This window comes from Scyliorhinus torazame, chromosome 10 (genome assembly GCF_047496885.1).
Source record: "Scyliorhinus torazame isolate Kashiwa2021f chromosome 10, sScyTor2.1, whole genome shotgun sequence".
Taxonomy (NCBI): domain Eukaryota; kingdom Metazoa; phylum Chordata; class Chondrichthyes; order Carcharhiniformes; family Scyliorhinidae; genus Scyliorhinus; species Scyliorhinus torazame.
The window spans coordinates 147,775,146-147,797,471 of NC_092716.1; the positions used below are offsets into that span (position 1 = coordinate 147,775,146).

Consider the following 22,326-nt stretch of genomic DNA (forward strand, 5'->3'; position numbering starts at 1 on the left):
TTAAAGCAGACCAAGGCAGGCCAGCAGCACAGTTCAATTCCTGTACCAGCCTCCCCGAACAGGCGGCGGAATGTGGCGACTAGGGGCTTTTCTCAGTAACTTCATTTGAAGCCTACTTGTGACAATAAGCGATTTCATTTTCATTTTCAGCAGCACGGCCACCGGCTTGGCTGCATATACAGGGGAGACCCTGAAGGTTTTGGGGAAAATGGTGACACCAGTGTCGTATCAACAATATATTGCCTAGTTACCTATCGTCCTAGAAGGTCAAAGGCCGAGTTTCATGGGGTGAAAATGGCTGCGCCAAATCAAGCTAAACTGGTTGGGGATTTTCAAGATACCAGATGGCATTTTCCAGGAAGTCTTATGCAATTATAAAGATGTGTTTCAGAATGAGCTACGCCAAATTCAAGGGTTAAAGACCAAGATTTATGTTTACCCTGAAACCACGCCTAAGTTCTTCAGGACGAGGCCTGTCCCTGGTGCCTTGCCCCAAAAAGTTGAGGCCTAGTTAAAATGCTTGGAAGAATTGTAGATCATAACACCCATGCAATTTTCTGAGTGGCTAGTCCCATTGTCCATGTTTTAAAACCAGACCACTCAGTTAGAATCTTTGGGGATTACAAGCTTATGATTAACCAAGCAGCTGAACTTGACAAATATCGATTCTCCGGATAGAAGATCTTTATGTATAGGTAGGGGGCCGCACGTACACAAAACGTGACTTAAGTACATTTCTTTAGTTGGAATTGGACAAGGACTCCTGGAGTATGTGACAATTAGTACGCACAAAGGCCTTTTTCAATACACCAGGTTACATTTTGGTGTCTCTCCTGCCTGTGCAATATTCCAACGCACAAGGGAAAATCTGCTCCAAGGCATCCCAAAGGTTGTGGTTTACCTTGATGACATTTTAGTGACAGGAATGTCAAATGAAGAGCAGCGAGCCAGTTTAGAAGCAATTCTAAAAGGTTTCAGAGAGGCTGGCATCAGATTGAAGTGAGAATGCACATTCCAGGCCAGCGAGATCACATACTTAGGATTTAAAGTAGACTCAAAAGGCCTGCACCCTCTTGAGGACAAGGTGAGGGCCATATCAGAAGTGCCTGTGCTGAAAAATATCACAGAACAAAAATTATTTTCAGAGATGGTAAACTACTGTGGTCGGTTCATCCCCAATTGGCATCTACATTGGCACCACTGCACCTCCTTTCAAAGAAACACCAGCACTGACATTGGAAAGAACCACAAGAACAGCCTTCCCCCATATTAAACAGACCCTACAGTTATCCAGCTTGTTGGCCCATTTCAATCCAAGCAAACAAATCATCTTGACCTGCAACACTTTGCCTTATCGGATGGAGGACGGCCCAGAGAGGCCCATTGCCTTCGCCTCCCAAATCTCACCAATGCAGAATGGAAGTATACACAGATTTAAAAAGAAGGCCTTGCTGTAATTTACAGGGACAAGAAGTTCCACCAGTACCTTTGCGGGCCACAGGCCACAAGCCCCGACTGGGACTGCTCCGTGAAGACAAACCAATCCTTCCGGTTGCTTCCACCAGGGTACAGTGTTGGCTTTGTTGTTGGCCGCCTATATCTACATTTTCCAGCATTGACCGGGGACACAGATCTCAAACACTGAAGCTGCGTTGTCTGCCGCCTCCTGAGAATCTGACACTGCCACCTGTCTCACAAGGGATTGTTCTGGCAACAGATGTTATAGAGGCCCTGCCAGACTCATCAGCCCACATCAAGAACTGGACTCAACTTAATCCAGTCTTTTTGAAGATGAAGCAAATTATTCTGACCGGGTAGCACCATGACCAGCTTGAGCCCTATCAGGGCGGCACGGTAGCACAGTGGGTAGCACTGTTACTTCACAGCTCCAGGGTCCCAGGTTCGATTCCCGGTTTGGGTCACTGTCTGTGTGGAGTCTGCACGTTCTCCCTGTCTGCGTAGATTTCCTCCGGGTGCTCCAGTTTCCTCCCACAAGTCCCGAAAGATGTGCTTGTTCGGTGAATTGGACATTCTGAAGTCTCCCTCCGTGTACCCGAACAGGCGCTGGAATGTGGCGACGAGGGGCTTTTCACAGTGACTTCATTGCAGTGTTAATGTAGGCCTACTTGTGACAATAATAAAGACTATTATTATTACATTATTATTACCTCATAAGAAAAGATGAACTCAGTTGGGAGGACAGGGTTTTGCTCTGGGGGTCCCGGGTGGTGGTACCACCCCCAGCAAGATCCACTACTGTAGGAGTTGTACAGTGCAGACCCTGGTCAGACAAAGGTTAAAATGTTGGCCAGGAGCTACATATGGTGGCCCGGCATTGATAACAATATTGAGCACCTAGTGCTGCAGCAGTGTGATTTCTGTCAGGCACAGCAAACATGGCCACCCACGGCCCATTTGCATCAATGGGAATAACCCGATCATCCGTGGAAGAAGTTACATATTGATTTTGCAGGCCTTTTCCTGGGAAAAATGTTCCTGATACTCTTGGATGCCCACACCAAGTTGTTGGATGTTCAAGAGACAGGGACACCAACCTCAGAGTCACCACTGGCATCCTGTGTCGCCCCTTCGCTGTGCACAACCTCTCCGAATAATTGGTGTTTGACAATGGTATTGCATTTACCGGAGAGGAATTTCAGCACTTTGTCAAAACAAACGGCATCCACCACATTCAAACAGCCCCTTACTCCCCAGCTTCAAACGGATTAGCAGAGAGAACAGTTCAAACGTTCAAGTTTGCAATGAGGAAACAACCTAACAAACCGTTATGCCTCAACTTGGCCAACTTCCTTCTTGCATATAACACTAACCCCTATACCACTACTGGGGTCACGCCAGCAGAGCCACTAATGGGCTGTCACCTCCAGGCTCATTTAGACCTCGTTTTCCCCAATTTTGCAGGGAGAGTGGAAAGCGTGGCAGGCCTCCCAAAAGAAGCAGCTTGAGCCATAAAAGGAAACAGGTCATTTAAAATTAGTGACCTGGTCTACATAAGATGCATCTGGCCCACTGTGACTACCGAAGAGAATTGTGGCGAAATCTCCACGGTCTCAAACACGGTGGACTTGCAAGGTCGACAAGTGCAGCAGCACGTAGACGTAAGGAGCACGTAAGGAGCCGAGAGGCCACAACCCCAAAGGCAGAACAGGTGGAACCAGCAGGCAGCTCCAGCGGCCCTCGGCGCAGCCCGAAAGGGAGGAATCGGGGAGTTCCATAGAGGCTCCACCAACCGACCCCTGAGGGAGCTGAAGAGGGGGGCACCCCAGAAGTACTGGTTGAGTCCTTGAGGCAGCCTCCTGCTGTTGGCAACAACACTAACTCACTGGTGGAGGAGTTGGCTGGGGACTTGAAGTGGTCCACCAGGCCCAAGAAGTCCCTTAACGCTATTAATGCTATTAAGGACTGTTATGGACTTCTTCTTTTTATTGCCTCAACCTTTCCTTGTACATAGTTTTTTTTAATATAACTTCAGAGTGCCCAATTATTTTTTTTCCAATTAAGGGGCAATTTAGCGTGGCCAATCCACTTAACCAGCACATCTTTGGGTTGTGGGGGTGAAACCCACGCGGACACGGGGAGAATCTGCCAACTCCACAGGGACAGTGACGTAGGGCCGGGATTCGAACCAGGGTCCCCAGTGCTAACCACTGTACCACCGTATTGCCCTCCTTGTACATAGTTGACTGTAAGTGACCCATGGTGTATATATGTTAATGAGCGACTTAAGGAGGGAGGGATGTGGTAGAGTGGCCCCTTTAAGGAGCGATCCTTCGCAGTCCACATGACCGGCTTGAGACCTATCATGTGTGAGCGCATGAAACCTGATCAATGGGGAGAAAGCGCAAGCCCCTGGGGGCAGGGACCCAGGCAGCATTGACCCAAAGTCGTAGGTGAAGACCTGTTTCAGTGACCACTATGCCTGTGTATACTTAACCTTCCTCTTGTTCTTAATAAACCCCTTTTGGTTATATGAGAAACTTCTGCAGTACTGTCTCAAGCTACCACAATCTTGTACACAAGAAACTGGACAAATCCAACCCGGCCAATTACTACCCTATCAGTCTACTCTCGACCATCAGCAAAGTGATGGAAGGAGTCATCAACAGGCTATCAAACGGTACCTACTCAACAATAACCTGCTCATGGATACTCAGTTTGGGTTCCTCCCGGGTCACTCAGCTCCTGACCTCATTACAGCCTTGGTTCAAACATGGACAAAAGAGCTGAATGCCAGAGGTGAGGTGAGAGCGACTGCCCTTGACATCACAACAGCAATTGACCGAGTATGGCATCAAGGAGCCTGAGCTAAACTGGAGTCAATGGGAATCGGGGGAAAACTCTCTGCTGGTTGGAGCCATACCTTGCACAAAGGAAGATGGTTGTGGTGGTTGGAGGTCAATCATCTCAGCTCCAGGACATCACAGCTGGAGTTCCTCAGGATAGTTTTCCAGGCCCAACCATCTTCAGCTGCTTCATCAATGACCTCCCTTCCATCATAAGGTCAGAAGTGGGGATATTCGCTGATGGCAGCATAATGTTCAAGATCAAAGGCAGCAAGACCTAGACCATATCCATGCTTGGGCTGATAAATGGCAAGTAACATTCGTGCCTGGGGGTCGGTTAGCTCAGTTGGCTGGATGGCTGATTCGTGAGCGACATCAGCAGAAAGGGTTCAATTCCTGTACTGGTTGAGGTTATCAATGAAGGCCCCATCTTCTCAATCTGGCCCCTTACCTGAAGTGTGGTAATACACCACTAGTCAGCCCTCAAAGGGGAGATCAGCCTATGGTCCTCTGGGACTATGGTGCCTTTCACTTTCACAACATTTGCGCCACACATGTGTCAGCTAATGCCCAACTCCTACAAGAGAAGACCAAACTGTCACCTCTTGACACTCAATGGCATTGCCATCGCTGAACCCCCACAATCAACATCCTGGGGGTTAATACTGTGGCTACCAGGGCAGGTCAAAGGCTAGGAATACTGCAGTGAGAAACTCACCTTCTGACCCACAAAGCCTGTCCAACATCTGCAAGGCAGAAGTCAGGACTGTAATAGAATACTCTACATGCCTGGATGAGTGCAACTCCATCAACATTCAAGAAGCTCAACACCATCAAGGACATAGCAGACCGCTTGATTGGCACCCCTTCCACAAACATTCCCCCCCCTGCACCACCAACACAACTGTGTGTACCATCTATAAGATGCAGGCTTCTGGATTGCTAGTGCAGTAACAATATCACTTTGCCACCGTCTCCCTCATAACCCCTTCAGTCACTCACTCCTGTGTCTTCATTTCACGTAGTAAATAATGTAAAACAAGTGTAAACTCACCATTATACCAACAACACTGAACATAATGGCTGACATCAGTTGCCATATCCTAGAGAGAGTTAAACAGAGTGATTAGTGCATTCAGAGATACAGATACAGGTGCAGTTCCACACATAGATGTGAAAAGTACATACACTCCATGGACATATACACAGGTAGTGACACATACAGTGATATACACAGACACGCAGTGACACACACACAGGTAGTGACACATACAGTGACATACACAGACAAGCAGTGACACACACACAGGTAGTGACATAGTGAGATACACAGACAGGCGTGACACACTGTTATGGGAGAGGCATTTTCAGAACCCCAAAATGTATCATGGAGTTCAACCAACCTCCCCCTTTAATATATTTGTTGCTTTTCCAGCACACGGCTTGTTCTCCACGGGTGGGATTACAATTATGGACACATGGGTTTTTAAACACAAAACAATGTTTATTCCATGAACTCAACTTAACCTTTTAAATAAACATTGGTTCACTTAACGCCCCTTCCTTCAAAGATAACCCCGAAAATATTACAACACTAAATAATCCTTCAGTTATTCCTTTCAACATCCAAGAGACTTAACACATTTAAACAGAAATACATCAGGTCAAAGGCATTGCTATTATGAGTTTAAATCACCCAAATGATCCAGAGATAGTCTTTCATGGCAGAGGTCACAGCAGATCCAGCTCACTGCAAACACAGACACCCCCAAGCTCTTTGAAACTGAAACTAAAAACTGCAAAATGGCTGATCTAAAGCCCAGCTCCACCCACACTCTGACATCACTGCATTTCTTAAAGGTACATTCCTTCAACATCCATTTCTTAAAGGCACTCTCACATGACACACGCACACAGGTAGTGACACATAGAGTGATATACACAGACAAGCAGTAACACACACACAGGTAGTGACACATACAGTGAGATACACAGACAAGCAGTCACACACACACAGGTAGTGATACATACAGTGAGATACACAGACAAGCAGTGACACACACACAGGTAGTGAGACATACAGTGAGATACACAGACAAGCAGTAACACACACACAGGTAGTGATACATACAGTGATATGCACAGACAAGCAGTGACGCACACAGAGGTAGTGACACATACAGTAATATACACAAACAAGCAGTGACACACACACAGGTAGTGACACCAACAGTGATATAAACAGACAAGCAGTGACACACACAGAGGTAGTGACACATACAGTGATATACACAGACAAGCAGTGACACACACACAGGTAGTGACACCAACAGTGATATAAACAGACAAGCAGTGACAGAAACACAGGTAGTGGCACATACAGTGATATACACAGACAAGCAGTGACACTCACAGAGGTAGTGACACATACAGTGATATACACAGACAAGCAGTGACACACACACAGGTAGTGACACCAACAGTGATATAAACAGACAAGCAGTGACACACACACAGGTAGTGATACATACAGTGAGATACACAGACAAGCAGTGACACACACAGGTAGTGACACATACAGTGAGATACACAGACAAGCAGTCACACACACACAGGTAGTGATACATACAGTGATATACACAGACAAGCAGTGACACACACATGTAGGGATATAAACAGACAAGCAGTGACACACACACAGGTAGTGACACATACAGTGAGATACACAGACAAGCAGTGATACACACACAGGTAGTGATACATACAGTGAGATACACAGACAAGCAGTGACACACACACAGGTAGTGATACATACAGTGAGATACACAGACAAGCAGTCACACACACAGGTAGTGACACATACAGTGAGATACACAGGCAAGCAGTGACACACACAGGTAGTGATACATACAGTGAGATACACAGACAAGCAGTAACACACACACAGGTAGTGACACATACAGTGATTATACACAGACAAGCAGTGACACACACATGTAGGGATATAAACAGACAAGCAGTGACACACACACAGGTAGTGACACATACAGTGAGATACACAGACAAGCAGTAGCACACACACAGGTAGTGACACATACAGTGATATACACAGACAAGCAGTGACACACACACAGGTAGTGACACATACAGTGATATACACAGACAAGCAGTGACACACACATGTAGGGATATAAACAGACAAGCAGTGACACACACACAGGTAGTGACACATACAGTGAGATACACAGACAAGCAGTGACACACACACAGGTAGTGATACATACAGTGAGATACACAGACAAGCAGTGACACACACACAGGTAGTGACACATACAGTGAGATACACAGACAAGCAGTGACACACACACAGGTAGTGATACATACAGTGAGATACACAGACAAGCAGTAACACACACACAGGTAGTGACACATACAGTGATATACACAGACAAGCAGTGACACACACATGTAGGGATATAAACAGACAAGCAGTGACACACACACAGGTAGTGACACATACAGTGAGATACACAGACAAGCAGTAGCACACACACAGGTAGTGACACATACAGTGATATACACAGACAAGCAGTGACACACACACAGGTAGTGACACATACAGTGATATACACAGACAAGCAGTGACACACACATGTAGGGATATAAACAGACAAGCAGTGACACACACACAGGTAGAGACACACCGTGAGATACACAGACAAGCAGTAACACACACACAGGTAGTGACACATACAGTGATATACACAGACAAGCAGGTATGACACATACCGTAATATACACAGTCGTTGGATATTTAACTCCCAGTCGTGACCAACCTTTAACCATGTTTCAATAATGGCCACTAAATCATATTCATTCACGATGATTTGCGCCATCAACTCATTTAACATATTGCGAATACTACGAGCATTCAGGTAAAGTACCCTTATGTTGGCTTTTATACCTCCGTTTTTAATCTTATTACCTCTATCAGGAACCTCTCCAAAGTTATTTTTCCGTTTACATTTTCTCCCGAACAGGCGCCGAGTGTGGCGACTAGGGGCTTTTCACAGTAACTTCATTGCAGTGTTAATGTAAGCCTACTTGTGACAATAAAGATTATTGTTATTGTTAAAAGTTGTACCTGAGACCCAGAGGTTCTCGCATAGCGAATTTCATTTCATTTCCCAAAACCTGACTGATCTGAAAAAGAAATGAGAATTAGACATTTCAGGGGTGTCCAAATCACACAATTGTTATGGTGCAGAAGGAGGCTGTTCAACCCACGGTGTCTGTACCGGCCCTCCAAATGAGTATTATGAATTAGTGCCATTCTCCTGCCTTTTCCCCATACCCCTGCACAAACAAAGTAATCATCTAATACCCTCGTGAATGCCTCGATCGAACCGGTCACCACCACACTTCCAGCCAACGCATTCCAGACTCAAATGACTCGCTGTGTGAAAACGCTTTTTTTCCCACTGATGCACTATCAATTACGACGAGACGAGAGTAGAGAGCAATCGAGGCTTTATTACACAGAGAAGTGTGGCCTCCTACAGCTGCTGCTGAAATGACTGCTGTTCGGAGAGCACACTCATTTATACTCCGCCCACTGGGCAGAGCCAGCAGGCAGGGATCTACCCCCGTACCTGTAGTACAGGGACCTTACCGTAATACCCTCGTATGCAGTGCAGTATATACAATATAATACAACAGTGGTGACTACCACATTCACCCCCTGTTAAAAATGAGTCCAGCGAGGGTGGTGGAAAACTATTTACATACAGGTTGTCATTACAATTTCCGAGAAGGTTACAAATTTAGACGGTCGGGCGCCTTGATCCGTTGTTAAGAGCGCCGCGGTGCTGGTGGCGAGTCAGGCGTCGGCTCGGTCGTCGGTGACTCCGGGAGCGTGTCGACAACTTCCTCATCCCCGGGTGGGACTAAGGGGAGGACGGATTGTCTGGAGCGGGGGCTGTGGTGGGGTGCGCTGGAGGAAGGGAGGGAGGCGCCGGGGCATTGGGGGTGTGTGGGGGGGGGTGTGGGGGGGGGAACCCAGCTGGTGGCAGATCCCAGAGGGAGACTGTGTCTTGGCGGCCGTTGGGGTACGCTCCGTAGGCATACTGCGGATATGCGTGGAGTAGCTGCACCCTCTCAACCAACGGGTCCGCCTTGTGGAGGAGAACGCGTCCTGGAGCTGCCAGTCACATTGGGAGCGAAACCCCGGAGGTGGACATCCGGGGGAATGCAAAGAGACGTTCATGGGGGGTTCCGTTAGTCGCCGTGCACAGGAGCGACCGAATGGAGTGAAGTGCGTCGGGGAGAGCCTCCTGCCAGAGGGAGGCCGGGAGATTTCTGGACCCTAGGGCCAGCTGGACGGCCCTCCAGACCGTCCCATTCTCCCGCTCCACCTGCCCATTTCCCCGGGAGGTTATAGCTGGTCATCCTGCTCAAGGCAATGCCCCTGTTGAGCAGGTACTGGCACAGCTCATCGCTCATAAATAAGGATCCCCGGTCGCTGTGGACGTAGGCGGGGAAACCGAACAGAGCAAAGATGGTGTTGAGGGCTTTGATGATGGTGGCAGACGTCATATCGGGGCATGGGATGGTGAAGGGGAATCTGGAATATTCGTCGACCACATTGAGAAAATACGTGTTGTGGTCGGTGGAGGGGAGGGGCCCTTTGAAGTCCACGCTGAGGCAGTCTCTGGTGACAGCCCTGACTTCCTCGATGGAGTAGGGCAGATTGCGGGCCGTAATGAAGTGATAAAAGCGGGTGACCCCTGGGTGACAGAGATCATCGTGCAGGGTCCGGAGTCGGTCCACTTGTGCGCCGGCACATGTACCTCGGGACAGGGCATCGGGGGGCTCATTGAGCTTACCGGGGCGATACAAAATCTCGTAATTAAAGGTGGAGAGCTCGAATCTCCACCGCAAGATCTTATCATTTTTGATCTTACCCCGCTGTGTGTTGTTAAACATGAAGACAACCGTCTGTGAGGAGAGTAAATCTCCTGCCGGCCAGGTAATACTTCCAGTGCCGCACAGCTTCAACGATAGCTTGGGCCTCCTTTTCGACGGAGGAGTGCCGAACATCAGAGGCATGGAGGGTGCAGGAAAATAATTCCACGGGCCTGCCTGCCTGGTTGAGGGTGGCGGCCAGAGCGACATCTGATGCATCGCTCTCGACTTGGAAGGGGAGCGTTTCGTCAACTGCGTGCATCGCGGCCTTGGTGATGTTAGCCTTGATACGGTTGAAGGCCTGGTGAGCCTCGGCCGTCAGTGAGAAACTGGTGGAGTGGATGAGTGGGCGGGCCTTGTCCGCATAGTTAGGGACCCACTGGGCATAGCACGAAAAGAACCCCAGACATCGTTTGAGGGCCTTGGGGATGTGGGGAAGGGGGAGATCCATGAGGGGGCGTATGCGATTGGGGTCAGGCCCTAGAACTCCGTTCTGAACTACATAGCCGAGGATGGCTAATCGGTCCATACTGAACACACACTTCTCCTTGTTGTAGGTGAGGTTGAGGAGATTGGCGGTGTGGAGAAATTTGGAACGGTTAGCGTCGTGGTCCTGCTGGTCTTGACCGCAGATGGTGACGTTATCCAGGTACGGGAAAGTAGCCCACGGGCCACAATGTTTCTGAGGCAGGCAAGATGGCAGCGTGCTTGGGCCGCATGTGTCCTGGGGCAGGCAAGATGACTCCGCCCATTGGTTGTGAGGCAAGCAAGATGGCGGCACCCACGGGCCGCATGTGGTCTGAGGCGAGGAAGATGGCGGCGCCCACTGGCCGCACGCGGGGGGTGCAGGGACAATTGCGGCGATTGAGCGGGCCTGGCACACTGCAGCGAAATGCCCTTTCTTGCCGCAGGCCTTGCAGAGCGCGCTCCGCGCCGGGCAGTGCTACCGGGGGTGTTTTGTCTGTCCGCAGAAGTAGCACTTGGGTCCCCCGGGGTTGGTTGGCCTGCCGAGCGGCGCAGGCGTGGGTTTGGCTGGGGGTGGTCACTGATGGGGTCCATGATGGGGTGGCCACTGACTGGATCCACGATGCCCAGGAGGGGTGGGCCGTGCAGTCGGGGGCATATGCCTGTACGTTGCACTGGAGGTTGCACTGGAAGTCAAGGCCGAGTAGCAAGGCGACTGTGAGCGAGAGCGCTAGTTTCTTGGTTGCTGCGAGGTCAAGCGTAGCCCCTTCTAAGAAGCACTGGTGGATGTAGGCCGACCCTATGCCCGTAATGAACACGTCTCTCATTAGCAGGTTAGAATGTTCAGCGGCCGTAATGGCCTGGCAATCACAGTCTCCCCCCAGGGCGAGCAGGGCATGCCAGAAATCTTCCACAGACTCACCGGGAAGTTGGTGCCGCATGGACAGGAGGTGCCTGGTGTAGATCTTGTCAGTCTGCTGAGTGTAGTTCTCCTTCAGTAGCGCCATGGCCTCTGTGTAGATAGGCGCGTCCTGGTTGAGGGGAAAGACATCGGAGCTCAGCCACGTGTACAGAATCTGGAACTTCTGTGCTCCTGGGATTGGGTCTGTCGCAGATCCGATGTATGCTTCAAAGCAAGCTAGCCAATGTGCAAAGTCCTTTTTGGCGGTGTCTGCTTGAGGATGCAGCTGCAGGCGATCCGGCTTGATGCGGAGATCCATCTTTGTAAAATCTCTGTGTAATAAATTGATGCACTATCAATTACGACGAGACGAGAGTAGAGAGTAATCGAGGCTTTATTACACAGAGAAGTGTGGCCTCCTACAGCTGCTGCCGAAATGGCTGCAGTTCGGAGAGCACACACATTTATACTCCGCCCACTGGGCGGAGCCAGCAGGCAGGGATCTACCCCAGTACCTGTCATACAGGGGTCTTACCGTAATACCCTCGTATGCAGTGCAGTATATACAATATAATACAACAGTGGTGACTACCACACCCATCACATTTGCTTCTTTGCCCTATGTGCCCTCTCATTCTCTCAAAACTTTTATGAGTGGGAACAATTTTCTCCCTCTCTACCCTGCCCAGAGCCCTCATGATTTTGAACATCTCTATCAAACCTCCTTTTAGCCTTCTTCTGTCCAAGGAGAACAATCCTAACCTACCCAATCTATCCTCATAACTGAAGTTTCTCATCCCTGGGACTATTCTTGTCAACCTCTTCTGTATGCTCTCCAATGTATTCACCTCCTTCCCATAGTGTGGTACCCAGAGCTATACACAATATTTCAGCTGAGGTCTAACTAGTGTCCTTAATACATTCAGCACATTCTTGCTCTTGTACTTTATGCCCCTGTTAATAAAGCCCAGGATACCATCTGTTTTATTCACTGCTCTCTCCACCTGTCCTGTCACCTTCAATGATCTACGCACATATGCACCCAGTCCCTCCGCTCCTGCACCCCTTTTACAATTTTATCCCCTATTTTATATTTTCTCTCCACATTCCCCTACCAAAATCCATCACCTTACACTTTTCCACGTTGAACTTTGTCTGCCACCTGTCTGCCCACTCCACCAATTTGTCTATGTCCTTTTGAAGTGTTACATTGAACTCTTCACAGTTTACAAGACTTCCAAGTTTGGTATCATCTGTAAATGATGGAACTGTCCCCTGCACACCAATATCTAGATCATGAATATATACCAGGAAAAGCAAGGGTCCCAATACTAACCCCTGGGAAACACTAGTACAAACCTTCCTCCAGCCCAAAGATTATCCATTGACCATTACTCTCTGCTTCCAATAACTCAGCCAATTTGTATCTATGTTGCAACTGCCTCTTTTATCCTTCCTATAATGTTTCCCACAAGTCTGTTGTGTGGCACTGTATCGAATGCCTTCTGAAAGTCCATGTACACCACATCAATAGCATTACCATCATCGACCCATTTCTGTTACCTCCTCAAAAAACTCCATTAAGTTAGTTAAACACAATTTCCCCTTTAGAAATCCACGCTGGCTCTTCCTAATCAACCCACATTTTTCCATGTGACTACTACTTCTATCCCAAATAATTGTTTCCCCACCACTGAAGTGAAACTGACAGGGCTGCAATTGCTGTAATTGTAATTCCTTACAATCTTTATTGAAGAATGGAATTTGCAATTCTCCAGTCCTCTGTGACCTCCCCCTAGAGTCTAGGGAAGACTGAAAGATTATGGCCAATGCCCCCGCAATTTCCATTCTCACTTCTTTCAATATCCTTTGATGCATCTCATCCGGTCCCAGCCCCTTGTCAACGTTCAGTACCGCTAGCGTATCCAACACTCCCTCCTTAACAATTGTCAACCTTTCTAGCGACTGAGTTTCCTCCTTTGTCACCATGTTGTGTTAGCACCAGCTCCTTGGTAAAGACAGATGCAATATATTTATTTAATACCTCAGCCATGCCCCCCCTCCATGTGTAGATTTCCTTCCAGGTCTTTTTACCACCCTTTATCTATTCACACACCTATAGAAGACTTTGGGATTCCTCTTTATGTCGGCTGCCAGTCTTTTCTCACAGTCCGTCTTTGCTTATTTAATATACTTTTTCACCTCCCCTCTGAACCTTCTGTATTCCTCTTGGTTCTCACTTGTATTTTCTGACACCTGTCACAATCACTGTTTTTCTTTTTTATCATAATTTCTCTCTCCTTTTTCATCCAGAGAGCTTGGATTTGTTTGTCCTGCCTTTCCCTTTTCAGGGAATATACCTTGCCCGTGCCTGAACCTTTTCTTTTTTGAAGGGAGCCCATTGTTCAAATACAGTTTTTCCCACCATCCTTTTGTTCCAGTCTAACTTGCCCTGCCCCATTTAAGTCGACTCTCTCTCAGTTAATTATTCCTGCTCTATCATCATCCTAAACCTTATGATACAATGATCCCGGTGTCCTAAATATTCCCCCATTGACACTTTATCTACTTGGCCCAACTCATTTCCCAAAGCCAGTTCCAACAGTGTATCCTTTCTTGGACTGGACATATACTGCTGTGGAAAATAATACTGAGCAAAATCTAGGAATGTTTGCCCTCTCCATCCTTTACACGATCTCTCTCCCAGTTTACATTCAGGTAAGTAAAGGTTCATTATAATTGTTCTATAATGTTTGCATCTCCCTGTAATTTCCCTGTAGATTTTTTCCCCCTCATCCTTTCCACTAGTTGGCAGTCTATAGACAACACCGAACAATGTAATTGCACCTTTTTTGTTCCTTCCCTCTAACCAAAATGATTCTGTCCTTGAACCCTCTGGGACATCCTCTTTCTCCACTACTTGCAATGCTGTCCAATACCTTTCCTTCCTATCTTTTATGAATAATTTGTACTCAGGAATATTTAACACCCAGCCTTGCCCTTCCTTTAACCATGTCTCTGTTATCACCACAGTATCATATTTTCACATGGCAATCTGTAACTGTATCTTCCCAATCTTATTCACTATCATCTGCGCATTCACATACATGCACAGTAACCCTGATTTAGGCTTTGTTGCCTTCTCCATTACTCCAACCTCACATGTTAAATTACTATTCTCTATACCCATGCTATCTGTCCCTCCCAGTGTTTTGTGCACTGGTAATCCTCTCTATTATTCACTCTTCATCCCCACATCCCTGCCAAGTCAGTTTAAACAAAACTAGCAAAAAGCCCAAGTAACTCAGTCCCAATTCTGCTCAGGTGCAATCCGCCCAGTTTGTACAGACATTATCTTCCCTACAGCCAGTCACAGTGCCCTAGGAATCTAAAGCCCTCTCTCCTGCACCATGTTTCCAGCCACACGTTAATCTGCCTTATCCTCCTATTTCTGGGGCGGGATTCTCCATTTCCCAGCCGCGTGTTTCTTGGTGGCGCGTTATTTCACTTGCGACGGGATTCTATCTTCCCGCCGCTTGTCAATGTGATTTCCCATTGAGACCACTCCATGCTGCTGGGAAACCTGCGGGTGGGGATACACTGCCAACGAGAATAGAGAATCCCAATGGCTGGAGAATTCCAGCCCTGTACTCGCATGCATGAGGAGTAATTTGGAGATGGCTTTATTTGAGGTGCAGCTTGATTTTCTACCAAGTTCATTAAATTCTGATTGCAGGACCATCTCCCCCTTTCTAACTAAATCACTGGCACCAATGTTGACCATGGCCTCTGGCTGTTCACTGTCCGCCAGAAGAACGTCCTGCAGTCGCTCAATGACATACTTGGCCCTGCCACCAGGGAAGCACAACAGTCCTGGAGTCATACCTGGATCAGTAATTAACTATTCCCAGTCCAGTTGTCATCTATTTTGATTTGGAAACTTTTTCCTCTTATTTCGAGCGATTTTCCCAAATAAAAGAACGGACAGCACACAGCTTCAGAATGGCAAATGCTTTTCAAATGCCTATTCAAGTGATGTTTGTACATTTTGACTGACTTCTGGTAGTTTCAACAACTTCTGAGTTTTCTTATAGGGCTTGTGAGTTCCATTTATAAAGTAGATGCTCGGTGACTGGGTGTGGGGATGAGGGGTAGCAGTGAGGGTGGATGGGGGTAATGCAGGAACATTGGGCTGGATTCTCCGGTTGGCGACGTCGAAATCGCATTCAGCGAACGACCGGAGACTCACATTTCCCGACTGAATCAGGGGCAGCGCCGCTTTCACGATGCTCCGTCACCTCCAAAGCGGCGTACTCTGCGTGTACATCGCACCACGTATTGACGGCCTCAGGCAATGCACCCAATGCTCCGCCCCCGACCGGCCGAGTTCCCAATGGCGCGGGACACGTGTGGCCTCATCCATCGGGAACTCAGCGTGGCAGCCGCCACAGTCGAGGGAGGGCCGATCCGCAAGCAGGGGGGGCATTATTCTGGACTGGGGGCACTGTGGTGGGGCAGTCCGGGGCGGGGGAGCTGGCCGAATGGGGGGGACTATGTTGCAGGCCGGGTCCGCGAGCGGCCTCCGCCATGAAGCACGGCACGACCGCTGCAGGCTGCCGCCGTGCGCATGCGCGGCCACGGACCCAGGACTTCCACAGGGCGTATCGGCAGCTAGAGCCGGGTGCTGTATGCTGCTGTCCTGCTAGCCCCCAGCAAAATGGGGAATCGGTGGCCGTTTTGCGCCGGTCTTTCTGGTGTAAAACCCCACTGTTCCCATGCCGCCTTGGGAGGGTAAGGAGCAAGGGACTGAAGGGTGCTTCCATTAATCTAGATATTTAAATTTATGTTGATGGGCTGTTGATTCCATTGAAGAACATAACCAATGTTTTTGGAAGCAAAGGCAGGCATTTCAATTGTTAGGATATTGTCTGTCTGTCCTGTGTTTCCTTTTAATCCCGTCCTGTTGCCTGTTTTGAGATACATTTCTGTACTTGTAGTCTTTAGCACTGGAAACCACGCCCCCCCCTTTTTAGATGGGCTGGTCCGAAACATCACCTTTAGGTTCTGTGGCAGAATCCGTGATGTCCTTTGATAGACTTGGCAAGCAGCGAATCAGTGCATAGAAGATTTCCAACTTTCTCCTATTGCGGCCTGTGGTTGGTGAAGCCAGTTAGTAACTTTCAGGGAAGAAGGCGAGTGCCATCTTTTGATCAGTTCTGTAAAGCAGTCAGCGAAGTAAGGACCCAGAAGTCTCCCTCTCTCCATGCTGAATGATTTTAAGAGCATTGTAACCAAATCTGTGAAGACTTTCCTGTGTTAAAGGAATACAGACACCAACAGATCTGGGAAAGAAATCTTGAGTGTGGAAGTACAAGTTTTCCCAAAGGTCAGTAGCCTTCAAACTGTTTGTGTCAGGGGCTGGCAGGAGCTGAAGAATTAAGGCTTAAAGTGGGAGCATTTGTGATAAAGCTGCCAGAGTCTTGCTGAATAATCAGGCAAGAAAAACAGTTGAATTCCAGGATCAGAGTTGTATTGTTCTCACAGGGAGGTGAAATCTCCATCTGATAGCATATAATAAAGAAAGCAAATGGAATATTGGCATTTATAGCAAAAGGAATTGAGTATAAAGGTAAGGAAGTGTTGTTCCAACTATACAAGGCATTGGGAAGAGCGACCTGGAGAATTGTGCACGGTTTTGGTCTCCTTATTTGAGGAAAGATGTAGCGGCATTGGAGGCAGTTCAGAGGAGGTTCACTAGAGTGATTCCAGAGATGAGGGGTTTGTCGTATGAGGAGTGATTGAGCAATTTAGGTGTGGTAAACCACTGTTGCACCTGTATTAGGTGATGCAAGGTAGGACCTGTACTAAAGGTTCGTTGGTAGTCCCTGCCTGCTGGCTCCGCCCAGTAAGCGGAGTATAAATATGCGTGTCCTCCATTCAGCAGCCATTTCGCCAGCTGCTGTGGGAGGCCACGCATCTTAGAGCAATAAAGCCTCAGTTGTATCCAACTCTAGTCTTTGTTCAATTGATCGTGCCTCAATTTATTGCTCTAAGATTTTCTAAAACATGGACCTCCGAATCAAACCAGATCGCCTGCAGCTGGATCCGCAATCAAGCGAACCAAAAAGGACTTTAATCACTGGCTAGCTTGCTTCGCGGCGTACATCAACTTAGCGACCATCCCTGTTCCGGAGGCTCAGAAGATACAGATCCTATACTCAAGGTAGAGCGCCAACGTGTTTCCGCTGATCCAGGATGCCCTGAACTACGCCGACGCCATGGCGCTTCTCAAAGAAAACTACGCAGAAAACGAACACGCTCTTCGCCACACACGTACTCGCCACTCGCTCTCAACTCCCTGCTGAGTCCATAGAAGACTTCTAGCGGGCCCTAATCCCACTCGTCCGGGACTGTGACTGTCAGGCCGTTATGGCCACCGAACATTCCAACCTTCTTATGCGGGACGCGTTCGTAACGGGGATTGGGTCAGACCTCATACGCCAAAGACTGTTAGAAGGGGCCACACTCGACCTAGCTGAAACAAAGAAGCTAGCGCTCTCCATGACGGTTGTCTCACGTAACATTCAGGCCTACGCCACCAGCCGTGCGGCCCACCCCTCCTACCCCTCGTGGGCCAGTACGCCTGAGACACACATTAGCCCACCTACCCCGGGGGTTCCCGATGTTACTTCTGCGGCCAGCAGAAGCACCCTCGCCAACGTTGCCCGGCCCGTGCTGCCCTTTCCAGGCTTGCGGCAAAAAGGGGCACTTCGCAGGCCTGCGCAGTCGCCGCTATCGTCCCCACCCCCCTAGCCTACACACAATGGGTGCCGCCATCTTCATCTCCCCGGACTACGCGCGGCCAGTCACCGAAGATCAGGCCAGCATCGACATCGCCACCACTGCTACATCGCTCCCAGCGGAACCATCAAGGCACCAGACCGGTTAAATCTCTAACTGGCCCCAGACTTCAAAAGACATTTTTTTCTGATCAAATACTGTAAATATAAATTCATTGCTGTCTTTAGTTCTCCACCACCACCCTCGCCAGACTCAATTTTAACAGGGGGTGAATGTGGTAAACCACTGGTGTACCTGTATTAGGTGATGTAAGGTAGGACCTGTACTACAGGTTCGCCGGTAGTCCCTGCCTGCTGGCTCCGCCCAGTAGGCGGAGTATAAATATGCGTCTCCTCCATTCAGCAGCCATTTTGCCAGCTGCTGTGGGAGGCCACACATCTTAGAGCAATAAAGCCTCAGTTGTATCCAACTCTAGTCTTTGTTCAATTGATCGTGCCTCAATAGGCCTATACTCCCTATAGTTGAGAAGAAGGAGGGAGATCTAATTGAGGTATCCAAGATGCGAAAAAGGCATGGATAAAGTAGACGTGGAGCTGATGCTTCCTCTTGTGGGGCATTCTAAATCGAGGGGTCATATTCTTAGAATACGAGGTAGCAAATTTAAAACAGCTTTGAGGAAAAACTACTTCTCCCAAAGGGTTGTGAATCTGTGGAATTCGCTACCCCAGATTGCGGTGGATGCAGGGACAGTGAGTAAATTGAAGGAGGGGTTAGACAGATTTTTAATTGGTAATGGGTTGAAGGGTTATGGAGAACGGGCAGGACGGTGAAGTTGAGGTCAAGATGGGATCAGCTATGATCACATTGAGGCTGTCAGCCTCAGAAGGCTAAATTGCCGACTCCTGCTCCCAGGTCATGTGTTGTAGGGAGGAGATGACCTGGCTGATTTTGCAATACAGCTCTTGGCGTGTAATATTGTTGGTAGCAGATGAGGAACATAGCAGCCATGATAGAATGGCAGAGCAGACTCGATGGGCCGAATGACCTACTTCTGCTCCTATATCTTATGGTGGGTGAAATGCAGAAGTGCACCGACCGGAGCATCCTGTGCACAACACTATCTGGTGGCCGGCGACGAGAACGTCACTGACCTAGAATTCTTAGGTGAAACACCATCTGGTGGTCAAAGAAATTACGTCAATCTGAATCTTTCTATTTCCCAGAAACTGTAACCACAGAGTGAAGACTCATCTCGGACCTACTCCTTTAATCCCTGTTTTATCTTATTCCCCACCGACCCTTACCTGGTGTCTGTCTTGTGTGTGTCTGCGCAGAGGGTGGGGCGGGATTGTGGGATTGGGTAGTCTGGTAAGACGGTTATCCTGTTATTTCCGTATGTCCATCTTCTCTCCTTTTTATTAACAAATAATTTGTTAATTTTTACTTATATATCTGGGGTGGGATTCTCCGATTCCCCCGGCGGGGGGTCTGGCGTGAATCCCACCCCCGCTGGTTGCCGAATTCTCCGGCACCGGATATTCGGCGGGGGCCTGGCTCGCGATCGGGGCCCACCGATCCGTGGGCGGGCCTGTGCCGTGGGGGCACTCTTTTCCTTCCGCCTTCGCCATGTTCTCCACCATGGCGGAGGCGGAAGAGACCCCCTCCACTGTGCATGCGCGGGGATGCCGTGAGCGGCAGCTAGCGCTCCCGTGCATGCGCCGCACGGCAAAGTCAGTTTCGCGCCAGCTGGCGGGGCACCAAAGGCCTTTCCAGCTGGCGGGGCGGAAATCAGTCCGGCGCGGGCCTAGCTCCTCAAGGTTAGGGCTCGGCCGCTCAAGATGCGGAGGATTCCGCACCTTTGGGGCGGCGCGATGCCGGACTGATTTGCGCCGTTTTTGGCGCCGGTTGGCGGACATCGCGCCGACTGCGGAGAATTCTGCCCCTGGTGTCTGTAACTCATTGGAGCAGTCAAGGTTTAAAGGTCTTCGGAAAATCCAAATTATTGGTTAATTGGCTTATGTCGGCACTCCGGGGTCTGTGGGGCTGGAATTGACCGCCCACCCGTCCAGGGTGTTGTAACATAATTGAGAAACGTGACAACGGCCTGTTCCCACTTGGGCCAATCGTTCCACAGTAAGCCTGTCCCAAAGCAGTCTCACTCTCCAGAACATGAAGATGCTACCTGACTGCACTGTGAGCATTCAGATGGGATTGGGATTCAATTATAATCCAAACACCTTGGCCGGGATTCTCGGTCAGAGAATCCCCGGGGGGGGGGGGGGGGGGAGGTGCAAATCCCGTCCCATCGCCCCGACGCCGGCTGCCGTATTCTCCGGCGTCGTTTTTCGGGCGGCGGTGGTATTTCCAGCAGGCCGGTCGGGGGCCGTTGACAGCGCCGCCCTCCAGCGATTCTCTGGGCCCCGATGGGCCGAGCTGCCGTCCGTTTTTGGCCAGTCCCGCCGGCGTGAATTACTCACCTCACGCACGGCGGGACCTGGCCGGTGAGTATGCGGGGGCGGTCCTCGGGGGGGGGGGGGGGCAGGGGGATCCAACCCCGGGGGGGGGGAGCAACCCCGGGGGGGGGTGGGAGGATCTGCCCCGGAGGGGTGCTCCCATGGTGGCCTGGCCCGCGATCGGGGCCCAGCGATCTGTGGGCGGGCTTGTTCCGTGGGAGCACTTCTTTCTTCTGCGCCGGGCCCCTGTAGGGCTCCACCATGTTGCCCCGGGGGCCGGCAGTGAGAAGAGAACCCACCACGCATGTGCGGAAATACGGTTGGTCTGCACATATGCGGAATCACAGCAGCCGTTCCGTGCGTGCGCGACATCACACCGGCTGTTCCACACATGCGCAAACTCGCGCCGGCCTTCGCCGCCAGCTGGAGCGGCACCAACCCCTCCGGTGTCCACCTAGCCCCCTTAAAAGGTGAGAACTCCTCACCTTGGGGAGGCGTTGGCGCCGGTTTTCCCGCCAGCGTGGGGTCTTAGTCCTCAGAAGAGAGATTCCCGGCCCTTGGGCGAGATTCTCCGACCCCCCCGCTGGGTCGGAGAATCGCCGGGGGCTGGCATGAATCCCGCCCCCGCCGGTTGGCGAAGTCTCCGGCACCAGAGATTCGGCGGGGGCGGGAATCGCGCCGCGCCGGTTGGCGGGCCCCCCCGCTCGATTCTCCGGCCCGGATGGGCCGAAGTCCAGCCGCTAAAATGCCTGTCCCGCCGGCGTAAATTAAACCACCTACCTTACCGGCAGGACAAGGCGGCGCGGGCGGGCTCCGGGGTCCTGGGGGGGGGGCGATCTGGCCCCGGGGGGTGTCCCCACGATGGCCTGGCCCGCGATAGGGGCCCACCGATCCGCGGGCGGGCCTGTGCCGCGGGGGCACTCTTTCCCTTCCGCCTCCACCACGGTCTCCACCATGGCGGAGGTGGAAGAGACTCCCTCCACTGTGCATGCGTGGGAAGCTGTCAGCGGCCGCTGACGCTCGCGCGCATGCGCCGCCCCGAGATGTCATTTCCACGCCAGCTGGCGGGGCACCAAAGGCCTTTTCCGCCAGCTGGCGGGGCAGAAATTCGTCCGGCGCCGACCTAGCCCCTCAAGGTTGGGGCTCGGCCCCCAAAGATGTAGAGCATTCCGAACCTTTGGGGCGGCGCGATGCCCATCTGATTTGCGCCGTTTTGGGTGCCAGCCGGCGGACATTTCGCCCAGTCGGAGAATTTTGCCCCTTATCTCTACTCCAATGAGAAATTCAGGCCACAGAGTTAACTAAATGTGTGTGTATGAAGTGCGTGTGAAGCAGTGTTAATTTTAATCTTTGTGTGTGACGGAGTCACAATGTTGGCTGAATGTGTGTGATGGTGTGTTAATGTTTACTGAGTGTGTGTGTGACGGAGTCACAGTGC

At 50.1% G+C, this 22,326-nt stretch overlaps 1 protein-coding gene across 3 annotated transcripts in view; it reads right to left on the bottom strand.

The window, feature by feature from the left end:
- The window catches only part of LOC140430963 (tumor protein p53-inducible protein 11-like), a 235,251-nt gene that overhangs the window by 38,348 nt on the left and 174,577 nt on the right, over positions 1-22,326 (bottom strand). For all 3 annotated transcript variants that reach the window (XM_072518811.1, XM_072518812.1, XM_072518809.1), the window contains 2 exons: positions 8,449-8,507; positions 5,359-5,407 (listed from right to left, as the gene is read on the bottom strand). In XM_072518811.1, the coding sequence (XP_072374912.1) occupies positions 5,359-5,407; positions 8,449-8,507 (108 nt within the window). The remainder of the gene's footprint in view (positions 1-5,358; positions 5,408-8,448; positions 8,508-22,326) is intronic.